Source organism: Grus americana, chromosome Z (assembly GCF_028858705.1).
Source record: "Grus americana isolate bGruAme1 chromosome Z, bGruAme1.mat, whole genome shotgun sequence".
Classification (NCBI taxonomy): Eukaryota; Metazoa; Chordata; class Aves; order Gruiformes; family Gruidae; genus Grus; species Grus americana.
This window is the reverse complement of record NC_072891.1, coordinates 76,166,556-76,191,057: the sequence shown is the minus strand read 5'-3', so window position 1 is coordinate 76,191,057 and position 24,502 is coordinate 76,166,556. Positions and strand designations below refer to the sequence as shown.

The 24,502-nt window shown below is 43.4% G+C and overlaps 1 protein-coding gene and 1 long non-coding RNA gene across 4 annotated transcripts in view; one reads left to right on the top strand and one right to left on the bottom strand.

Annotated features, from left to right (window-relative positions):
- SVEP1 (sushi, von Willebrand factor type A, EGF and pentraxin domain containing 1) overlaps positions 1–15,091 on the bottom strand; it is a 129,314-nt gene extending 114,223 nt beyond the window's left edge. For both annotated transcript variants that reach the window (XM_054809309.1, XM_054809310.1), the window contains exon 1: positions 14,361–15,091. In XM_054809309.1, coding sequence (XP_054665284.1) covers positions 14,361–14,885 — 525 coding nt within the window. In that variant the 5' untranslated portion in view covers positions 14,886–15,091. The remainder of the gene's footprint in view (positions 1–14,360) is intronic.
- Positions 15,092–15,254: 163 nt separating this feature from the next.
- LOC129199219 (uncharacterized) lies at positions 15,255–19,140 on the top strand. Of its 2 annotated transcripts, XR_008574618.1 has the most exons (4): positions 15,255–15,656; positions 16,682–16,851; positions 17,634–17,786; positions 18,051–19,140. It is a non-coding gene; the product is annotated as an uncharacterized LOC129199219 (long non-coding RNA). The 2 variants fall into 2 exon arrangements; XR_008574617.1 differs by having other exon boundaries at positions 17,634–19,140.
- The last annotated feature ends 5,362 nt before the right edge of the window (positions 19,141–24,502 follow it).

Below are 24,502 nucleotides of genomic sequence, written 5' to 3'. Positions count from 1 at the left end.
ATGAAACTAAGCACTAGCCATAACTCAAGGTGCTGAATGACCTGTTTAATTGAGAACACAGCTCATTTGGTGACTACTATAAATTAATAATAAGGGATAAGTACAAACAAAACAAAACAATTAATGCTTTTGATGATTGCAAAGAAACGCATGGGGCCACTAGAAACACCTCATCTTTGACCATTTTAGTACCTATTTGCTTGTCTACACTTCTTTCACAGGAGTGATAGATCAGTCAGTTTCAGTAATCCTTCCAGATCTTAAATAAAACATTCTTTTTACATTAGCAAAAAGTTATTACCATCTGTATTGTATTCAGTCTCTGTTTAGTATGTACAAATATCTGGCAGACTCACCATTTTCTTTGTGCCAATAACAGTCCTTAGAATTAAAAAATGAAGTCTTGCGCAATAAAAAAGTTGTTGTACATAACCCTCCTCTAGAAATTCACTGCTGTGAGGCAAAATGAAATCCTATCAGTAGGCACAAAACCAGCTAAACCTCTAACAACTTCTGTGTTTTTAATATTAATATGGAGTTTGAAATAGAAAATCAGGATGAGTAGCATCCAAGACCAAAGACTTCTTCAGCCATTTGACATCCACAGCAATGACGTTGTCAAGATTCTTTATTACTGCCTCGATTACATGTTCTGCATCTAATTAATAAATATTTGATATTGGGCCTAATCTCTGTCCTTACTCAGTGTTTTGCTTTTAAAGAGGATTCTGACCATACAGCATTGGCTATTAATATATCTGTGTAAAGGGAAACAAACTGAAATGGGTTCATGTGTCTCACTTTACAAACTAAGCCTTAGATGATAACATCAGTTAGCCCCAAGACCCTGGCCAGGAGAAGCTTGCCGCAAAAGGTTCATTGCTTCTTGTATATCTTGTAGGGAATACACTGCCTAGGGGCTACAAAGGGAATGTTATTTGTTATAGTTCACAAAGAACCATCACTGCACCTCAGAAGTGAAACAGAAAGCCCTCCATTAAAGAACCATTCAGGTCTGCTATACGAATAGACCACTTACACTGAATTTGTTTTCAGCCTAGGAATTACATAAAACCCACATGCCAAGGGATGAGTTCTGAATAGAATGAGATTACTTTTTTCCTACAGAATCACTTATCACTAGAAAAGTAGTAATTCCCATTTTATAATATTACAGAATTAGTATAACCATATATAATACAACATAATCACTATTAAAATTATGTTAAAATGAATAAATTATACTTTATTACAAAAACTACTGCACAGACTTGACCTATATATTCAGCAGAATATTAAAACAGTATGTCTTAATTTCTCATGGATGGCTTCAGAAGCAGATCTGCATGTCATTCACAAAGGGAAATGGCAATGCTAAATCGAAGCTCACTCTTTGTTTCAAGCTTCCTTTGCTTTCATCCTTCTTGCAGGTAAAAAAGTCCAAATCTGGCAGGAAATTTTATGTAAATAAATATTCTGGAAAGAAAAAAAAACCCAATACTGGGATCAACCATAGCTTTTGGTGGAGCTGAGGCATCTTATCACTGAATCCTGAGCAATCCTAAGGAAGTTGGTCATCCCACAAGAATAATGCAAAGCTAGGGAGTGGCAAATATTGTCTCCCTCATCATGATATAAATGTTGCTATTCCTCTACATAAAAAAGCTGGCTATGCCTCCTCTGCCCCATCTCTAAAATAGCAAAGGTCTGATTTCACCACCTTTTCTTTTAGTCACCGAACACTGCTACTTTCACGGCTCCACTCTAAATCTTACCCCCTCTTTAGGTTTTGTTGCCCCTTTCAGGATAGAAACTAAAAGATATTCCACAGTTAAAGGTTTTGGTTTGCAATTGCAACCTTTCGTTACTTTCTTCTGCACTGCTACACAAGCTCTAGAGAATGAGCTGTTACCTATATAGAAGAAATTAACTAATAGCACTCCTTGAATATACCCCTACCAGGAACTGCACTCATAATTCAGGGAAAAGATACATCTACAGGATTAATCTGGGTATTTAAATAGTGCTACAAGTAATAGGGTATTGAAGGTAACAACTGAAATTTAAAAAAAAAAGGAAAAAAGGTTATTTAAAGTACAATCAGGTCTAGTCTTAGAATCATAGTATCACAGAATCATTTTGGTTGGAAAGGACCTTTAAGATAATCAAGTCCAACTGTTAACCTAGCACTGCGAAGTCCACCACTAAACCATGTCCCTAAGCACCACATCTATGTGTCTTTTAAATACCTCCAGGGATGGTGACTCAATCACTTTTCCCGGGCAGCCTGGTCCAATGCTTGACCACTCTTTCAGTGAAGAAATTTTTCCTAATATCCAATCTAAACCTCCCCTGGCACAACTTGAGGCTGTTTTCTCTCATCCTATCGCTAGTTACTTGGGAGAAGAGACCAACCCCCACCTGGCTACGGCCTCCTTTCAGGTAGTTGTAGAGAGCAATCAGGTCTCCCCTCAGACTCCTCCTCTCCAAGCTAAACAACCCCAGTTCCCTCAGCAACTTCTCCCAAGACTTGTGTTCCAGTCCCTTCACCAGCTTCGTTGCCCTTCTCTGGACACACTCCAGCACCTCAATGTCTTTCTTGTAGTGAGGGGCCCAAAACTGAACACAGTACTCGAGGTGCAGCCTCACCAGCGCTGAGTACAGGGGGACTTGTTGTATCACAATGATTTTCACTTCAGTTAAACAATGTACTAGCTCTACCAATTATGTTCTCATGATTAATTTATGCAACAATGGATGGGTCCATCAAAATCATGTCCTTAATCTATGCATGTATCTTTCACCATTCCTATTCTTCTCATCCCCTTTACCTTCAACGTTCATCTTTTCCTTCTGCAGTGTTGCCCTCTCTGCACTTAGTCATCTTCCATTTGTCTCTTACCCTTTTCCAACTTAGATGTATTTTTTGCATAACTGAGAATGAACTTTCCAATCTCTTGTCAATAACAAAGTGCAAGAAACCTAACTAATTTTTTTTGTATGCTTGTTTTGTTTAGCCACAACACTGACCTTACAAGCATCTGTAATAACTGACATGTATGACCTGAGTAAATCTCACAACTGAGTCAGACATCCTCACTCAGTGGATCAAATCACACAGGTAAAAAAGCCAGGTGTCGTGGTTTAGGCCCAGCCGGCAGCTGAGCGCCACGCGGCCACTTGCTCACCCCTCCTCCAGCAGGGTGGGGAGAAGTGTAACAAAAGGCTTGGGTCAAGGTAAGGACAGGGAGAGATCACTCAGTAATTATCGTTACGAGCAAAACAGACTCAACTTAGAGAGGAGATTCATCTAATTTATTACTAAGCAAAACAGAGTAGAGGAATGAGAAATAAAATCAAGTCTTAAAACACCTCCCCCCACCCCTCCCATCTTCCTGGGCTCAACTTCACTCCCAGCTTCAACCTCCTCCCCCCTCAGTGGCACAGGGGGACGGGGAATGGGGGTTGTGGTCAGTTCAGCACACATTGTCTCTGCCACTCCTTTGTCCTCAGGGGGAGGACTCCTCTCAACATTCCCCTGCTCCAACATGGAGTCTCTCCCACAGGCTACAGTCCTTCACAAACTGCTCCAGCGTAGTCTCTCCCACAGGGTGCAGACCTTCAGGAGCAGACTGCTCCAGTGTGGGGTCCTCCACGGGGTCACAAGTCCTGCCAGCAAACCTGCCCTGGCATGGGGTCCCCTCTCCATGGGTCCACCAGTCCAGCCAGGAGCCTGCTCCAGTGTGGGCTTCCTTCAGGTGCCTCCACCTGCTCCAGCGTGGGGTCCTCCACGGGCTGCAGGTGGAATCTCTACACCCCCTCATCCTTCCTCCATGGGCTGCAGGGGGACAGCCTGCCTCACCATGGTCTCCTCCAGGGGCTGCAGGGGATCTCTGCTCTGGCACCTGGAGCACCTCCTCCCCCTCCATCTGCACTGACCTTGGTGTCTGCAAAGTTTCTTACATCTTCTCACCCCTCTCTCTGGCTGCAAAAGCTCTCCCAACTGTTTTTGTTTTCCTTCTTAAAGATGTTATCACAGAGGCGCTGATTGGCTTGGCCTTGGCCAGGGGCGGGTCCATCTTGGAGCCGGCTGGCATTGGCTCTGTCAGACACAGGGGAAGCTTCTAGCAGCTTCTCACAGAAGCCACCCCTGTAGCCCCCTGCCTGCTACCAAAACCCTGCCACGCAAACCCAACACACCAGGTATGCTCATATCCAGAAAGTGTAGGGATGTCATCTGAGGAAAGACTGACAACTAGTATTGTTCAGCCTGGAGAAAAGAAGGCTTGAGATCTTATCTATGTATATAAATACTTAATTAGGAGTGGAGTAAAGAAGATGGGTTAGAAGACTCTTCTAATTGGTAGAATGAGGCAAGAGGCACAAACTGAAATACAGGAAATTCCACTTAAAACAGAAGAAAACATTTTTACTAAAAGGATGATCAACAATTGAAACAGGCTTCTCAGGCTGTGGGATGTCCATCCTTGGAGACAGCAAAACCCAACCAGACACAGCACTGAGCAACCTGATCTTGTAGATCCCACTTTGAGCAGGGGGTTGGACTAGATGGTCTCCAGAGGTCCCTTCCAACCACAATTCAGTGATTCTGTGGTTTTGTGATATGGGAGGAACATATTAACCTGGCCATTTTCCCTCTTTCTGCAGCATGGATTCTGCCTGTAATGCTGTGTTAGATTTTAAACTCTTTAAGTACTGTTGCACAGTTAAAAAGTGCCATTTCATGCATTTTGTACAGTTTGAAAAATGAGTAACCCATTCTTACCTCATAGAGCAAAGCTATGTACTCCAAGTCAAAGACAATCATCTTTACATTGCATAAAGACTGTTTCTTCCCCCCACCAGCCCCCAAAAAACCAACCTGAAACCCACCACTGCCTTTGCAATGACAGGAGCGACTACATAGAATTTCAGCCTACGCACTTGTTTCACACGAGTGCTAGGACTGTTGGATCTGGTGACTTGAAATTGGGTGGCTTGCAGTTTTGAGCTCTGAATTCGAACAAACAGAATGCACCTAGTTTCCAGGAAGCAACTAATACGCATATCCTTGATCTTCTATCATTCTCAGGTCTTCTGAATGGGACATTAAAAGACAAAACACGTTATGTACATAGTCGTTTCCTCAGCTCTTGGTGCTGTACAACCTTTTAGCAGTAAGTTTATCAGGACTTTGAGAAGTTGCTGGAAGCCTTATATGCTGCTATGCTATGTGCTATATTCAAAATATCATCTTGCAAATAGATCTCAGTTTGATTTGAAAAACGAAAAATCCTAGTTTTCTTTGTGTGTGAGCAATTTACATCATTAATATAACCAAGATGTTACTTGATTTCTCTAGTACTGCTCTGGTCTTTTGCTAGTAATAAAAAAGGGATTCCAAAATATTTTGCTGAATACGTAATTAATGTTCATGTGTTTTCAGACCAAGCATTTACACCACTATTGACTAGTGCATCTGCCAAATATTTGTTTCTTTTGTGTTTGTTTTAAATATTCACTACTTCAGAAACGCAGGAAAAAAAGGTGAACAGAATAATTAATTCCAAAAGGACAATCACAATTCAAGACCTGGCCCATCTACTGCTGGCTGTCACTGCTCAATTACCTTCTGAATGTCGTCTTTTCCTCCATGACTGCTAGAACTAAGCAACATGAAAACACAGTTATACTGGTAAGAGCTCTCCCAGCCCAACTGAGTGTGGGGAAGTGTTTGGGAGAGAAATAGGAGAGACAATTGGACTCTCTGCTTCACTGTTTATACTGCATATGCTCAGCAGAGCACTACAGCTCTGACTGCTAAAGCTTTCTACAGGCTGCCTGTCAGATGCAAGGAGGTTCTTCATCCTCCTGGTTAAGGTTACCAGAGAGAGCCCGAACCAGAGGGAACATCATAATTTTAACAGGAGCTTTTGTCTTGAATTGTGTTAACACAACAGAGAAGTAAGCAGCACAAAGATTTCAACTGAGTCTTGGTCACCCAAAGAGTCTACCTGTTGCTAAAGGCAATAGTGCTTTTAATTTCTGCACCTAGGACAGTCAGAAATTTCTGAGCACCACAAACACTCTGTCTCGCCTGCAAAATCTAACTTTCAAATTCTAGTAACAAATGGAACTGGAGGACAAAGGCTAAAAATGTGCCACAGAACATGCAAAATATATGACATATATTAATGCTAAGGTTCATGTCAGGAAATACTGCTAAATATTATGTATTTTGCTGGAAAGGCCTATAAGTCTTAGAAATTAATTAAAAATATATCCGCTTATTTTATCCTCCTTTAATTCCTGCAGCAATGTCTCATGTTTCTCAGCTTTCCTCTGCATGTTACACAGGACAGTTGCTTTGTAGTACTATGCTGTAAATAAAGAGTGTGCCTTCTAAGGGACACCTGTCTTGGCAGATACGCAACACAGTGGGTACTGGCACACCTCTCTCTCTTTGCATTCCCAAACCCCTTCTCCTCCTTACTTCAGACACGGCTGGTTGACAGACCACAGGTCAGGAAGGGTGCTGTATGCTGTGCAGTACAGATCCTTTCAGGCAGGAACATCCATCTGAGCTCTCAGAGCCAGAAGGTATGAAAAATATCAGATGTGCTCTGATCATATGACCTTGTAAGGTTTAGGATTACACCAGCTTCCTGCAGCCCAGGGAAACGGGCTGAGGTAGGTACACGATGGCAAGACAAGGAACAGCTACCCAGTAATACAAATTTCCTTGCTGCTAGTGCCCAACTCAGCAATGAGAGATGCAGAACACCCTTCTTTGTGCTGAAAGAAGTATGTTCTCCTATGGTTGCCCCCTTTTTTCCAGAAAATTGTCGTTCTTTGCCTTTGTGTTTTTATGCTTAGCACATAACAACAACTCCAGAACATGAGCAAGACTAGAGTATGTTAACATTGGTGGGAATGGATCGAAATGAAAGGGTCTTTCATACAAATGAAAAGCAGACTTCAGATGAGTAATTTCCAAAACTTCAGTAAAATCCATGCCATCACTAAAATATACTGGCCATTTGCGCAGTTCCTTGGGATCTCTCTTAAACACTGGAACATTCTCTCTGCTTCTGAAAGGCCCTCAGTGCACACATGGCATCTCCTATTCGGAGCAGATGGGAAAGTCAGAAAATGTCAGCTCATCACTTCAACTGTATCCTACACAGCATCACCAACAGGTACTCTTTACAGGTGGAAATCATAAAACATTCTATGCAGTTATGTGAGGGATTAAACAATATACCCATAAGGATCACTTCAGCCTTAAAACTTCATGAAGGACATTAAGAAAACAGAGATAATCAACTAGAAACTAATAAAACCTGATGCACTTTCCACAGAACTTCAAGATTTTCATGGAGACCATGATTTAATCTAACTCTAGCATGTCTTCAAAGTTCTTCCTTCTGCTGTCTGTAACCACAAACATCTTTGAACACTGCTGATCAAACAGTAGTGCAACAAGCAATAAACAATGCACCATAATGAGCGTCTCAAAAATTGAAGAACAAAAAGAGAACTGTAACTTCACGTTCTTTTGTGGGCTGATTTACCATTCTCAGAGCTACCGAATTGCATGAACAAACTACTTGGCCAGGAGTTGTGCAAAGTACAAGCATAGATGTAACTTGAATGCCTTTGAGCCAGGTTTTAGTAAGCCATAAACTTTGCATGAAAATACTGTAAACCATCCCATCCAATAACAATTCTTATACAATGTTTTGCATTGCTGTTACTTATCCCTAGTACTAGTATGAACACATTGGAGTATATTCAAAGGAATAAAACCTATGGTTTGGGAGGACATGTAGTCCAAAGTGTTAAGAAAATTGACAAGTAACTTTTTCAAGCCATAAAAAGTAATTTTTAAAAAGCAATGAAGAACAGAATACTCACCAGTATTTTTCACCTTTTTTTTTCATCATAACTACCAAGTATATTCCTTCTAGGGATACTGGAGAAGGAAGAATACGGAGAATAAGAGAGACGAAACACGTGTTTAATTCAGAGTGTAGAGTCAGGCAGTGTATCTGTGCATCTGCAGCTTCCTACCTACTCAATGGACAAGGAGGCACTGGAATAAAGGGCTTCAGCACACCTAACGCCGAACTGCCATACAGAGGCACTGCACATGGGGACAACGATGCCAGTGGTCTCTACTGGGATACAGACTCCCAGGATGAGGCACTTCAGTCTGTGCCTGAAGCCACATTGTCTCTCTTCTGTACCTTACACTGATGAACTCAGTTTGCCTTCTTGAAGGCAAAAAAGTACATAGCAGTACCCTTCAGTGCTTCTTGTGAGACACGTACTTTGGCATTTTAAAAACAAATTACACTTAAGTTAAAGGGAAGATAATAAATGGCTAATCCGCTAAACACCAGTCTTCCAAATCACACACTTCTGCTTAGACCAAAATCCAGGACACAATTTTGGGAGAACAAACTATCAATTTCCAATGAATAGGTTTTCAACCAAAGAAAATCTTAACTCTGCTTAGCCCCATACATGATGCTAAACAGAGCACTTTTTGCCTGCCCCAACCAAAAAGCCAGAGAAAAAACGAACTACTTAATAACTTGTTAAGGTAGCCCTATTTCAGGCTAGGTCTAAAGACAATGAACAATGTGCAGATGTGTATCTTGCCTCTGACCCCACTGTATTAATCTTGTGAGCAAATCCTATGAAAGACTGCAGTATGCAGGACAAATACTTTTCACAAACACTACACTGATTAAAAGTGGTGATTTAGAGCTGATACTAATGATAGCTGACAGGAACTCCACTCTCAATTTGCTCAGTAATCATTAACTACCAGCTCTGCAATTTCAAAGGTGACCACAGAGGTAAACCAGGTTGACTTCAGTTGTTTTCACCATAATCTTTAATACAGACTCCAAGGCCATATCAGAACTTAGAGAGGACCACTGCTGTCAACTGGTCAGTTAGCTCTAACTGACCTAAGCCATCATCAGATATTTAGGGCATGACATCAGAGATAGGCTAGAATCTGCTGCTCTCTCATTATTAGTTGCTGATTTTGCAGAGGTCATAGGAATAAAAATCCATAAACACATTCTTGATAAACGTGAACTTACATGACTCATCTTACATGACTTACATGCTCATCTTCTCAGTGAAAGGTTACTACTTTTTTCAAATAAAAAAAAATTAAACCACTTACGTGGTAGGAAAAGATTTTCAATTTCCTTTGCTTCAAGTATTTTTTGTTTGAATTTCAAAATGAGATTCTGAAAATGCATTGAAATTAAAAGCCAATTGTCCTAGTGGGTAACAATGCTGAATCTTGTGCTTTCATGCTTTTGACACAGAGAAGAAACAAAGCTACCATTACTTATTTAAACAAGCATTAAATAAGCATTAGAACTGTTTATCCTAAATTGATATGTGCTTACATTCTTTGGAGGGTCATTTTTTTCGTGTTTGTTAACAGGATGACAACAGAACACTGAATTTGACATGCTGGTTGGTCATTTGTTATGCTCCCTCAAGATCAGGTTAGATACCAAAGCCAGATTTTAAAGACCAGATATTCGGAAAAAGTGTCACCTGATTCAGTAGGTGCTGTGACAGAGCTTCCACTTACATACATCACTGACTTTTCAATGGAGTGAAGATGAATTACAAAAGCAAAAAGCCCAGCTTTTTAATGCAACAATTATTAGAATAACACAGAGCAACTCCCAAAGCCTTCCTCAGCTACTGCTTTGCCAAGTGGTTTAGAACAATTGACTTGTCTGTATAAGGCTGGCTGTGCGCTACCTCTGACTTCAGCTCAAGAGTGGTGCACACCTGCAACTTGCAAGATCAGTTTTGAAGAGGAAGACTTCCCATTTTACTTCCATTGGAAGACGGAAACATCCCTGTCTTCTTAGAAACAGCTATTATTATTTTGTCAAGAGGCTGCCACATGCAATAGTTTAAATAATTTGCATTTTCATCTTTTTTAGCCCGCAACAATCAGTGCAGCTTCAGGATGTTCAAACTGTCCATCAATAAAGATGGCTCGTCAATGCTGGCACGTGTAACTGTGACTCTTGGGTGCTAAGACAAGAATACACCATTAAACTTCCATCGCTGTACAACGATCGCTTGTTTCTATTTAACGATGGATCTGGCAACAAATGCACATTCCTCCCACAAGATGCAATGGGTGTTGTTAGCAGAGGCTATCTCTCAGGACCAGAAGCTCCAATCCAGGTGCCTACAGCTGGGAAATTCAGCACTTCACACTACTGAGCTCTTTGGGCTTTAGATGCATTCCTTAATTAGCAGCAGCAGCAACACTTGCTCAAACCTGTTTGTACTGTTCTTCAGTTTTGCTTCAGTTCTTCCTCACTGCCACAGCAGCTCTGCATCCTTCCATAATGCAATAAGCTATCTGCTTAACATAAACTGCATGTAGTTTGTGCTGTCGCACCAACTCACTGCAAAAAACTGAAGCCAAAGCGTTTTGAATGAGCGAGCTTAGTTTCTTTCCCTTTCTTAAACTGTTTACATGCACCCTAAAAGAAAGACTGCTGAACATGAGCAGAAGTTAATACCACTAAATAACTGCTATTATAGATATTTTGTTATGGTAAGTATGTTTTATATAATTCAACATCTGTTCTTCCTAAGATGCACAATCTAAACACAGAGCAAGAGTCTCAAGCCACATATATTAATATCCTTTGAGTGATGTTTTGTGGATCTTAAACTGAGTTCTGAACAACTTCATGCCTTAACTCTTTCCCCATTATAAAATTAACTACTCTAGATACCATAAAAGACATATTCATACTGTAAACCATACAAGATTTCGTTGCACAGAAGATAACGTCAAGTAAGTTTTCATTCTTACCCATGCTACAGCTTTCAGCCATAAGACAAGAACTGTAGCATCTAACATTTCACTGTCAGTGAACGGTGCTAACATCTTCGGAATCCAAGACATAGGAAAAAGTATCTGCAAGAAAGCTGCTACTTACTCTGACCTCATGAAGCAGACCTCGGTATGTCTTGTGTTACAGTCAAAGTGGCCTACAGCTGTCATCTAGTTTTAGAAGCAGCATACAGGGGGTTTGATTGGTATTCTGTAAAGGTCCAGATTTGGTACCCAGTTTCCTACTGTTCTCTCTGCTCCTGCCTCATATGCTAACAAATGAAGTGAAAACCACAGACTTCTTATGACCTGTAAATATGAATAGCAGTAGTCAAATAAAAAGAATAAAAAGTTATAGCCTGGTTAGCCTGGAGGCCATCAAACTTTACTAGTGAGCAGGAAGGTGTAAATAATATTTCTTACAGACATTAAAAACTGTATTTTGGTCAAATTAAACTTACATATAAAAGTATTCTAGTATGTGTGTAGATGACCTCAACAGTGATAACGTCTAAATAAAAACGACCCTGAAATGTTACTAAACCTGACTGTCAGAATCCAAGCTTGAAAGAATTCCCTTCACTGGGGCGTTTTTAACTAGCAAGCGTGACAAACTCACCATCAAATTCCTGCAATCGGAAGGGACCCTCTAAGAGGTTTCTGATACATGTAGTTGCAATAGATTTCCTTCCTGGAATGTAGGGCAATTTCCCGCCCTCTCCCACCATCCCTGCAATTAAATCCTGACTCAGGAGCTCTGGAAGAAAGACCTTGGCAGCAGAAACTCTGTGACACCTTGATCACTGAGAAAAGTAACAAAAACACTAGGCTCCTCTACATCAGCAAATGTATCTAACACTTGCCAGCTGAAGTGTGGCATGAAATCCCAAACAGGGTCACAAAACTGAACATTGACAGCAGTTCAGCCTTCCTCATGAGGGTGCTGCCTCTTGCCACTGTCTCTTGTGGTACATCCTTCGTATTTCTGTGTACCTCATGGTACACAGAAATCTTTATCTTTAATCTGCTGGGTAGGAATATCAAAGTGTGGTCCATGTGGCAAAGCTAAGCATGGACAGCTTTGACAAAACACAGAAAGTCTGCAATAAACCTCTCTGTGAAGCACATTTGGAGAGGATGAAAAAATGCAGTGCCAAGGAGAACTCACTGATTTTTTGAAACAAAATGGACATTACATGGATGTGCAACAGCTTGTCAAACTGAGTAGCTCTGCTTTTAGGATGATATTAAATGAAAATCTTGCTCCTGTTCACTGACATTCCCAGGTCAGCCACTGACTGGCCTGATGACCGTGCAGAATTCACTTACCTCTCTGCCTCCATAGTTTCTGTAAAACTGTCACAGACTTGAATTAATCACTTTGAGACCTACCAATGAAGAGTGCTACACAACGACTTAAGTGCTCACATTTTTCTAACCATGCATTTCCTTTATTTTCTGTTACTACGACACATGACTGATACTAATTCAGGGAGTTTGTCATGCTTTGCAGGCACTTTTAGTTTTGGAAAAGAAGCAGAGAATTCTGGTTAGAAGCAGAAGAAACCCCACATTAAAGTGGAAGAAGAAAAAAAGAGACATTTTAGGAAAGTAAAAGAAATAATTATGGTTGTACCAAATGACAGTTAAAAACAATGGACAGCAGTGTAAGAGTCTAGATGGAACAACAATTTTGTTATACTTAAAATACTATAGATTTTTTCCAATAGTAGTATTTTCAACTTAGAACAGTCCATTTTCTCTAGAAAAGAGACTATTCCCCAAAGCTGTAATTTGTCTCACATGAAGATGTAATGAACAAAACCACAGCACAGTATCTAACCAAAAGCCAGCAAGCAGCCCAAAATCTAACCTTGTCATTCTATCACAATTCTCCTTGCCACCATGTGAATATTTTTGTTCCCACATTCTTATGAGACCACAGTGTAAAATGACAGTGATGCAGTTGTAGCCACAGGGTTTAGCTGGGCTCATAAAACTAAATTGTAGGTTTCTGAAGGGAATTTTTGTTTATTCCATTTCAAAGGTATGATTAGTCAAGGCTCCATATCAAGAAAACAGACAGTATTTCTTAAGCTTATGTTTTGTTTGTAATGGTTATATTTAACTCATATCATTAACTTTTTCACACAGCATTCCTGGGATGGATCTATACTGAAACTTGACTTCACAGTGGAAGATCTAACATAGTGATGTGTTTCCCTAAAGCAGGATTTCCATGTACAACTCTGAGCACATTAGACAATGGTCTTACTTTCTTCTGCCAAATGTGAAGAACAGAATAATCTTTGCCAATTTCATATGCCCAGCGCTGATGCACCTCTTGCAGTCTCACTCATCAACTCCAAATGAGAGCGTGTAAGATGTTTCAAGAGAAGTACACCCAAAGCTCAAGCCACAGGACACTACCAGAAATTAGACATAAAAATAACAGAAAACTAGACTTGCTTTGGGAATGCTCCTGCACACAGAGGTCAAATGGCAAGGAGCAGCCTGCTCTAGCCTTGTAAAAAAGCTTCCAGAGTAGACCAGCTGACCACGAGCCATCTACTGGGAAACCTCCTCAGCATGCTGAAGTGCCAACACACGCCCAGGAGCTGCCTAGACCACATTTGTGCTGTGGGACTGCGTAACAACTTAACACCACAGATGATCACATTACGGTGTCTGGAAACATTCCTGGACATGATTCTGTTTATTGGTATACTACACACAGATTAAGGGCATCTTTGTCAGTCATCAGCAATTAAAATAATCACCTGGCGACAGAATGTAGATATCTTTGACTGCTGACAGCTATCGGGCACCCAAGACCTGCTGCCAAGAAACAAGGCAGACGTTTCAGATGCCAGACTTGACTCATATATATCACTTCTGAAATCGGGACATTGGCTCCATGCTCCTTCAAAGAGTGACTCTCACACATTTGTTTGCAAAGGCAGCAGAAAACATGGGAGCCGCAGGCAGCACGGTAAGATGGTGACTAGTTGCCCTAACCAGACCATCCCGTGTCCCACACCGCACCGTTCCACATCCCACCATAGAGCCCTACACCCCTTGACACTGAACACCCTCGCACGGCACGCAGAGCCACACTCCCACACCACACGCCGCACAGCACACCGCACGCCAAGCCATCACGCCTCACCACCCCACGCATTAGTGCGCCACGCGCCTTGCCGCGCCTCCCCTCACAGCCGAGACCCGCGCCTCACGGCACGGCGCCTCACCGCCACCCGCACCTCACCCCACAGCCACACGCACACGGCACCGTCACCACACACCCAGCTCACGGAACCCCTGCATCCCTCACCGCACACCCCGCCACACACCTCACGGCGCCACCGCGACCCTCACCTCACGGCCACGCACCCCAGCCTACCGCACAGCACGGCGCCACCCCTCGCCCTCCCGCCCGCCGCGCACGGCTCACCGCCGCCTGCTGGAAGGCGCCCTTGGTGTAGGTGCCGCCGCCGCGGTAGGCGATGGCGGGGATCTCGCGTCCCAGCAGGGCGCACTTGTGCTGCTGCGGCCGCCGCTGCGAGATGTAGTCCACGCGTGGCACCACGTTGCTGCGCGAGGAAAAGGTGACGATGGCGACGCGCGTGGCCGCGGGCACCACGGGGAAGTCGGAGAGCAGCTTCTTGACGAAGCGCAGCTCGCTGAGGAAGTTGGCCGGCCCCACGCTCGACGACTCGTCCACCAGGAAGACCAGCTCTAGCCGCCCGCTCCGCGCCCGCAGCCGCCGCACCTGGCGCTTGAAGGCGCGGCCCAGCTTCTCCACTTTGCTCTCCGTCGTGTCGGGCAGCGGCGGCGCCGCCAGGGCGGGTGAGGCGAAGGTGGGGACGCGGGAGAGGGCGCCCAGCGGGACGCCCGCCCGGCTCTGCGGCGCCGACGGCGACAGCGACAACGACAGCGATAGCCCCCCCCAGCAGCAGAGAACCACCAGGGGCCACATCGCGGGGCGGCGGGTGCGGCGAGACGCCGGCAGCCGCGGGAGGAGAGCGGCTGGTCGCCCCCTGACGCCCCACCTCCTCTCTCCTCGGAGGGGCGGCCGGCCAGCCTGCCTGCCTCCCCGCCGGCCCCCGCAGGTATCCGCGCCCTTTAATCCCCCCCGCGGGCCTCCCCCGCGGCTGAGGCGCTGCCCCTCGCACGCCCCCCTCCCGGCTGCCCTCCTCCTCGGCCCCTCGCCTGTCGGTAAGGAGGCCCCCCCGCCCACGCTCCCTCCCCGCCTCCCCCCCCCCCCCCCCCCCCGCTGTACCCCGCCGCTCCGTCCCGCCCCGATGGGTCCCACACGGCTGGCGGGGGCCAGCCGGGCAGCGGGGGGCCGTCCATCCCTGGAAACGCGGCGAGCCAGAGCGGCGCGGTACCGGGCTCCGGAGAGGAGGGGAAGGCGGAAAACCCCCCAAAAGCGAGGAGCGGCTTTTCCGCTCCCCCGCCGCGGAAGCAGGAGCTGCTGTTCTCAGGGACGGAGCGAGGGCTTGCACTGACACGTGCTGAATGAATCGTGGTTAATTTACCCCTTTGTTTTGCGGTGAGGATGCGCTTGCGGCTGGCAGGTTTGACGGGGGCATGCTCTGGTCCCGCTCCTGGCTGTGTCACAGTCTCCCTCTCTGACGAAGAGACACTTCACCCGCCTGTGGAGTCAGTTTTCCAACTTTGAAGACATAGCAATACCTTACTGATGAGCGTCTCACTGAAGTGATGGCGAGGTGTCTGGATATATGGGGTGAGTGAGTGCAAGGGTATGTGCATGAAAGGCAGGGACAGCACCTGCATACGTACATCTACATGTAGGTATGTAAATATATATATGCACGGATGTAGTGACAGTGACAATAATCTTCTGTGCTTGATATGAAAAATTCCTAGTAGCCAAGTGTGAGATTACAAGCCATTTCTTGGAAGAGTTCCTATGCTGTCTTCCTGTCTGTGAATCACTTTGGGAGAGAGAAACACTCCCAAAGAGACCTCCTGCCCAAATTCAGAACCTGTTCCCCTTTCAACCAACCTCTGTACAGATTTAATTTTCTAGGCTGTTATGAGGCAATACCTTGGGTTCATTTTAGCCACTAGGTTAGTGTTAACGAGTTCTCTAGCTAATCAACTCCATTTCCGGGAATAACTCAGTCTTGGAAAAATTCCTTTGGGATAGATTAACCATGTAAACCTGTTGATTGCAACTTTTTGCCTTTCATTGGTATTTTTCACTCGTTTATTCATTTTCTAGTCATTCTGCTTTGGTTTACTTTTGTTGACATTTCATAATGCCAGGGAGTACACAGGTACATTGGTGCATTTGCAAGTCAAACCCCGCATTTAAATGTAATTGAATTATTTACTCTTTCTTCACAGGGGTGTCAGCTGATGGAAAACTGATCCAATTTGACTTTCCAGCAATACTCAAATTCCACTGCAAATGACAAGGGACTAAGTGGCAGAAGATAGTATTTAGTTAGGGAAACAATGCATTTGATACATAGTTCCAACATGGTTTTACATTTATGTAGTAGTCTAAGTGCACAAAAATCAGTTTGTTAGGTATACTTTTGCCATATAATGCTTGAAGAGAAGCAATCAGAAGCTCTTACAGAAGCATATATGAAAACTGGTTTTGGTACTGAAGAATGTGCTGCTGGGCTGGATCATTTAAACTGTTTCTGCTCTTTTGACAGCGAAATAAAGGCTACAACATCATGCTTGCGGTACTCTGCTTTTCCTTTGTACTGATAGGCAACCTTTTTGTCTTGAAAGGGATAGCTGAAAGTTGCTACAACCACCAAAATCTTCAGCAAGTTGATTTGCAGCATTGGTCTTTGGAGGATTAAAGAAATGATACTGCAATTGCATCCACTGTGGTCTGAGTCACACCACTAGTATACCTTACAATGCTCTTCATCTACGTTGTTTAACCTGGCTGACAGGTAAAACAACCACACAGCCATTCACTCACTCCTCCCTCCCAGTGGGATGAGGGAGAGAGTTGAAAATCGAAAAGGGAAAAAAAATCCTCATGGGTTGAGATAAAGACAACTTAATAGGACAAAAAAAAAAAGATAATAATTATAATTAAAAAAATATGATGATAATAATTATAATAAAAACCCAAACAAGTGATGAACAGCACAGTTTCTCACCACCTGAAGTCGATGCTCCGCAAGACCTTGAGCTGTCCTGCCTCCTGGCCCACGCGCCGGTTATATACTGAGCATGATGTCATATGTTATGGAATATCCATTTGGCCAGTTGGGGTCAGTTGTCCTGGCTGTGTCCCCTCCCAGCTTCTTGGGTGCCCCCCTGCCTTCTTGTTGGCAGGACAGTATGAGAAGCTGAAAAGTCCTTGACTGCTTGGCAACAACTAAAAACATCCGTGTGTTGTCAACATTATTCTCATCCTAAATCCAAAACACAGCACTGCACCAGCTGCCAGAAAGAAAATTAACTCTATCCCTGCCGAAACCGGGACAGTTGTACTGGGCTGGGAGATCATGTCAGTCTTTGCACAGACCAGAATGAAAGAATGGAAAAGTATAGCCAGGAAAAGGAGGTGGAAATGGAGGAAATGCCTGGTTTCTGCAAGGTGCACCTAACTGAAGTGTTACTCCTGAGTGTTCAGGTAGTAAAAGGAATTGTCTCTAGGCCACTTTAGTCTGTTGGAAAGCTAACTGTCAGTTCCCTTGTTTTCCCCATGTTTTTGTAACACCAGATTTAGATCTATAAATGCCACACAATTTAGGACTTGGAAGGAAAAGGAAGGAGGATGAATTGGAAACATTTTCAGCAAAGGAAGAACAATTTATGTCAATGGCGAGCTTTCATATGCACCTCCTGTACTGCCAGCATGGGAATCTGCAATCAGGTATGAACAACTGTGAGAACACAGCAGTTAATTTCAATCTTAGTGATCTCATCAGAATTGTGAATGCAAAAGCTAACAAGGCAATTATAAATTAGTCCTTGATACATGCACAATTTGTGAAAATGCATATTCCCCTAGGTCACACAGGCCCTGCAGTCATGCTGCACAGAAGCTCTCACTGGTTCAATGGAAAGCTGTATTTGTATGTGTAAGGGCAGCAGAGCGAAGTCATCAGTTCAAGGTGTAAATATATTTGTCACACAGGGAGTCACAGAAGAAAAGAAGTACATAGGTGAACAGCTAAGCTCTGACTGTGGATGCAAGACTGAGATCCTAGCATGGTACTGATATGAAGCAAAATCCAGGAAAATTGAAGTGGTAAGGGGTAATTTCCTTTCAATCCATGGATACATAGCGTGCAAAAGACTTCAAAAAGAATAAATGACCTGTACGTAGTGAATAACTCTGCTTATATATTCTCCCTTGTGTATAACACAGGTAACTTTCTTTAAAATCATTGGCATTCAACCTAGTTGTGCAGAGAGGAGGTGCTAAATAAAGCATCTATGAGAAGTTAGCATCAGCATCTGTAATAAACACCATCTAATGATATGAGAGAAAGAGTGAGGGCATCCAAAGTATTCTAGTGTATTCCTGGGCATCATTTGAGAAAACTATAGAATAATTTCTGGAATAAAACAAAACTTAAAAAGCTTGGAATCAGCCTGTGAAATCCTCAGGAAGGTATTTTATCTATAGGGTTGTGCTTGCAAGAGAAAGTCATCTTGGAGATGGTGGAGGAGGTTGTGTTTGTGTGTGTAAGCAGCAAGCATTCTGTTCACTACATGTTCACTAAGCTTTTCTGAAAGCACCATTTCCAGGGGAAGTCTCTGTTGTAATGAAATCGCCTTCTCCAAGCCTGCCTGCCAGCTCTTTACAAATCCTTTCCATGTTGATGCGCTTAAGCCCTCTGCTTTTGATGGTCTTTTCCCTGTTGTATTCATGCATGTTATTTGTGCTTTGGTTCATACTGATCTGTAGCAGATGGGGAAGCAGAGAGCAGAAGGAATTTTTCCTACTTTAAGTGTCCCTGAAGGTGAAAATATCTGCCCTGGGCTTCACTACTTGGACGGAAAATGTGGCTTCTGATGACAATGTACACAAGAAGGTGGTGCTGGACTGTGACTCTATTCCATTACAAAACAGCAGGTAACGAAAAACACTGGATCTTGGGAATAAACCACCTTTGTCACATGACAGAAGAGGGCTGACTGGTCCTGAAGAGGAAAGCTGAAGAGTAGCACTTCAACTGCTTTTACAATCACATTTCTGTATCTCTTTAATTGTCTTATTAAAATCCATAGACTTCATGAATTCCAATAATTCTTTACTGTCTCCCCACAAGATCATATGGTCATTTACCACCACCCTGCTTACTAAACAGAAGGGAAATCTTTACCCCCAGTTAAAAACCCTTCTGCAAACAAACAGTCTGAGGATCGTTGTCCTTTAGCCAAATAGCTTTTTGGTTGAATTGCAATAAAACATGGCTAAGCATCTTTCCAAATATGGAGAAGAAAAGCATTATATTCCCTCCCCCACTTCGATTTCCCCCAAATACAGCTGGACAGAATACATCCTTGTACTCAACCCACACAGTATTCATGCCTGCAGAGACAACGCTGCAGTATCACATACCCTACAATTTTTGGAGGAATGCAGGTCATTTTTGTTTTTACAGTAAAGATGTTCTGTGACTTTGTGCCACAATAGGAACACAGCCATAACTGAAATGTTAAGTCTTCTGCAGGAATCTTGCAGCATTCTAAATTTTATCTAAACTACAGATAAAGTGACAGCCTAAGAAGAGAACCTGATGTTACTTGAGCTTGTTCTAAGACTTTCTTTGTGCTCAAGCACACAACGTCCATCTGGGGAGACCTCACACAATACAGAGCTAGCAGAGCCAGACTTCTGTCTTCCATTTCAGCCATTGGTGGGGTACAGGGTTGCTCTGTGCCGTCCACTTCCCTTTGCAGATGTCGGGCAGTATTTCAACTGGGGGTGTTTAAGACTCCGTATGAGGAGCAAAGCTTGCAGGAATAATATTTATAGAGCAAGAGGAGAAATGCTGACATTCTCTGAAAATGACCTCTGAAATTTGTCACCCAGGAGCCATTAATACAGTATCAGGGGAGAAGTGCCACCTTGGTAGGTGACACCCAAATTCTTCATAGTTTAAATGAAGGCAGCGGAGCTATTCTAGGAGAGAGGGAGCAAGAGGAAGAAGGATCTTTGGGAAATTGCTTCTTCCTCTTTCATCCTGTACCTTCAGGGTGGAAGGGCAGAAAGAACATGTCCAGCTCCCGAGTCCTGGGACACGAGTTCTGGGACACAACACTAAGGTGTGTGGCACAGTCGACGTCCTGGAGGGAAGGGATGCCATCCAGAGGGACCTTGACAAGCTTAAGAAGTGGGCCCGTGTGAACCTCATGAAGTTCAACAAGGCCAAGTGCAAGGTCCTGCACATGGGTCGGCACAATCCCAAGCACAGCTATAGGCTGGGCAGCAAATGGATTGAAAACAGCCCTGAGGAGAAGGACTTGGGGGTGTTGAATGATGAGAAGCTCAACATGAGCCGGCAGTGTGCGCTTGCAGCCCAGAAAGCCAACCGTGTCCTGGGCTGCATCAAAAGAGGTGTGACCAGCAGGTCGAGGGAGGTGATCCTGCCCCTCTACTCCGCTCTTGTGAGACCCCACCTGCAGTACTGCACCCAGCTCTGGGGTCCCCAGCACAGGAGAGACATGGAGCTGTTGGAGTGAGTCCAGAAGAGGCCATGAAGATGATCAGAGAGCTGGAGCACCTCTCCTATGAGGACAGGCTGAGAGAGTTGGGGTTGTTCAGCCTGGAGAAGAGAAGGCTCCAGGGAGACCTTACAGCAGCCTTCCAGTACCTGAAAGGAACCTACAGGAAAGCTGGTGAGGGACTGTTTATCAGGGGGTGTAGTGACAGGACAAGGGGTGATGGGTTTAAGCTGAAGGAGGGTCAATTTAGATTAGATGTTAGGAAGAAATTCTTCCCTGTGAGGGTGGTGAGGCCCTGGCACAGGTTGCCCAGAGAGGTTGTGGATGCCCCATCCCTGGAAGTGTTCAAGGCCAGGTTGGATGGGGCTTTGGGTAACCTGGTCTAGTGGAGGGTGTCCCTGCCTATGGCAGGGGGGTTGGAACTGGGTGAGCTTTAAGGTCCCTTCCAACCCAAACCATTCTATGATTCTATGATTCTCTCCTTACCACTGAGAACCTTCACCTCCCAGTGCTGCCAGTGCCTGACCTGCCCACAGCTCTAGCTATGTTTTTCATTCACTGCCCCCAGACTATGGCAAAGACCAGGCAGGACTGCAGTCTTGTTGCAGAGCAGAGTCTGCCCTTGAGAGCTCCCCACCGTAGGGTATGTTGCTGGAACACGATGCTTCAGCAGTTTCTTACTCTTGAATATTTATTTAGTGGCAGTAGTGAAAGAAGCATGGAGGAGAGATTGGGATGTATTTTGCATTCAGTAGTGAGGTACCAAAGCTAATTAATCAAGATCTTAGTCATAAAAACTGAGTGGGTTCTTTTGGACATTTTAAGCCTCAGCCCTTGGCTTAAACAGAACATGAAGCAACATGCATGGAGGAAATGAAGAATTTTCTGTAAAAATAAGAATACTCTCAAAAAGAAGAAAAAAAAGAGATTAATCTCTTAAATTATCACTTGTTTTATCATTAAAAAGCTAGGATAGATACTTTGCAATCCTTTCAAATAGCAATAATTCACTGGTTTTAATTATTTTAAGATGAATTGTTCAGGGCTAGAAACTCGAAGTTCAGACTTCCCACATAAATTGTTTAAATACACACAAATTTGGTGCAGTCAGTTTTGATTTATACATGCAAATCCCATTGACACCTCTGGGAGTTCTGACACAGACTGAAGAGAGTATGTGGCCCTTAAATGAGGGCAAAATGTCTGTCCACATGACTTTGGAAAAAGATTATTACGTAGGAGGAGAAGAGTCAGTCTGCCAAAAGTTTCTCCTTTCAGGCAGAGGTCTGGCTGTTTTAGTCTTCAGCAGAGCAAACAAGCATTTGAATGATCCAAGCTATGGGTTATTAGTTCAAGCCATAAAAAAGAAAAACAAGATTCATATTGCTCTGCAGTATTCAGACAATGACAAAGTTTAGTCATAAGAATTTCATCCTCACTTGCGGACAAGCCCAGTGCACACTAAGAATATCATATGGCTAGCTTCCAAGATAAAAAAAAAGGTAGGCAAAATCAAAACATCTGCTGGTTTCCGTCTGCACAGCAGATGTTGACTATACTTTTAAGTTAAGCTCATGAGAGTTCATGAAATGTACTTTGTCCATAAGCATGAAGTCAGTCTGTTGTTGGCCTAGTGCATTCATGCTAAAGTGAGTATATTTTGCCATATTCTACGCCCTAAATTATGTGTTGTACGATTTTTGTAAAGATCTAGGAAGACAATGAATGTGAGAAAACTGTGGAAGGTTTCTTTCATCGTAAAAGGCAGGTTCAAATACAGGGAAACTGGAGACTCTGAAAGCCCTGGTGTGGCAGGACAGAAGATAGAGGCAAGATCTGTAGGGTGAAGTCTGTTTAGGGCATCTTTTGCTCCTGAATCAGCTGACACAATTTAAAAATGGGTTTGGTAGATAGGCTATTCCAGGTTGCTTTTTCAAAACTTGCTCTGTATTGTAGCCCTGAGACACAAAAGCACTGGTAGTCTTTGACTCTGCTTGCTTACAGTGCAGAGGTACTGCTCGTTGTGACTATCTGTTTCACAGGGTGTTCTGCACTGACCCAGCAAAGTAGGATGGTGCTCTGGAAGAATGATAATTTCTAAAGTCTCTTCCTTCTATCAAAAAAGCCCCCAAAGAACCTAAGAAATGGTCTTGAAACACATGTTTGGGAAGTGCTTTTCTGAAAGAGGACTTTAGTTCTGTCATTTCCAGAGATACCAAAGTTTAAGGAGTCAAGGAGAGAAGGTTTGGGGCATGTGGAGCAGTTCTTCCCTATTGCAACTGAAACTTGCAAGCAGGAGTGGATAAGAGATGACTCCAGTCTCCAGGGATATAGCTTACTCATTAAAATTCACACAACTTTTAGTATCGCCTATGAATATCAAATATGTTATATATGCATTTTGGATACTATGATGAAAATACTGCTCTCTGACAAGAAATTATCTTCAGCCTGGAGAAGAGATAACTGGAAAGAGATGTGATAGGGAAAAGAATATGATAGACAGTAAGTCATGAGGGAAAACAGAGGCAATGAGTAGGGAGTGACTTCACTACTGTTTCCAATGCAAAGATTACATGGCATTAAGTGAAAATGGCAGGGACCTCTTTCAAAAGGAGATGCTTTACACAACAGTGCTTACTAAGCAATTGAACTCCAAGCCATGTAATAGTGCAGTGGATGCTAAAAGCTTGTGTTCAGAAAAACCGTGCAATGAAAATCCATCCAATGCTTTAACACAGTATAAAGGTATCTCTTCCATCCCTGAACACTTGGAGTTGTATATCCCAGATTTTAAGAGAGTATTACCTACATTTGCCTAGCTTTAAACTGTTCCCTAAAATGGCAGGAGTTAAAAAGAAGATTCAAACATAGACGGATCCTTTGTCTAGTCTGGTATGGCCCATATTATATTCATATGACCTTACTTTCTTCTGTATGAGAGTTCATATGCACGTTACTCAAAATATTATTTTGAAATTAAGCCAACCCAGGACTGAAGACATGAGAAAGAGAAATGCTTTCAGAATTACTGTAATACATATCTAGGACAAAGAGCTCTGAAAAACACAGTGCCGAGAGAAGGAAAATATACAAGGCTAGAGAGAGAATGTGCTTTCTTTTCTCCTACAGGAAAAGGTATGAGTTCTGTCACTAACTTCAGGGCAGCAGGAGCAATTAACGCTGAGCTCAGTATGTTAAAATGGGAGCAGGGAAAAACTGAAATGAGAGCTAGAGCAGTAGGAAGGTCCAAGTACCTCTTCTTTTAGTCAATAATGAGGACAGTATTGGGACATCCCAGCCAACAGTGATGTCACAATACTGGGACAGCTGGAAGAGTGTCAGCCTCCATCCTCTCCTTTTTCCAGACATCTGCTGCATCTTTTCTGTCCTAACAGCAGGTACATTCAGCACCTCAAGAGCTTACAAACCCTTGTTTGAAGTCATGCACGCAATCCTGCCACGTCCATTTCGGCAGCCTATCAGAAGTTACGGCAAACAGAAAGGAGGACGTGCAGTGTTCTGGGTTTGGCTCCCTCGCCCACTTGAAATCACACTAAAGGTATATGTGCTTGCAGCAGTTAAACCAAAAAGTGTTTGGAGTAAACTTAGTACTTCTTTTAGCAGTCTGACCCATTTGGTTCATGTGACTGTTTCTGGTTGAAGTGACGTTCAGGTTATAGCCTCTCATTGTAACAGTCCAAAGTGTCTCCTTTCCTGTCTGGTTAACAAAAGATAGATAATACTAAGATTTTGGCAAAACAGAAATAAAAATCAGAGAACTCAAACTGAGACTGAATGTTCTGGGCCTAATCCTTCCATGCATATTCAAGCATAATTCCTGTTTATTACTGATGGAAATTTTGTCAGAGTAAGGGCTAAGACAGACCCCAAAATTCAGACTAACTCTGG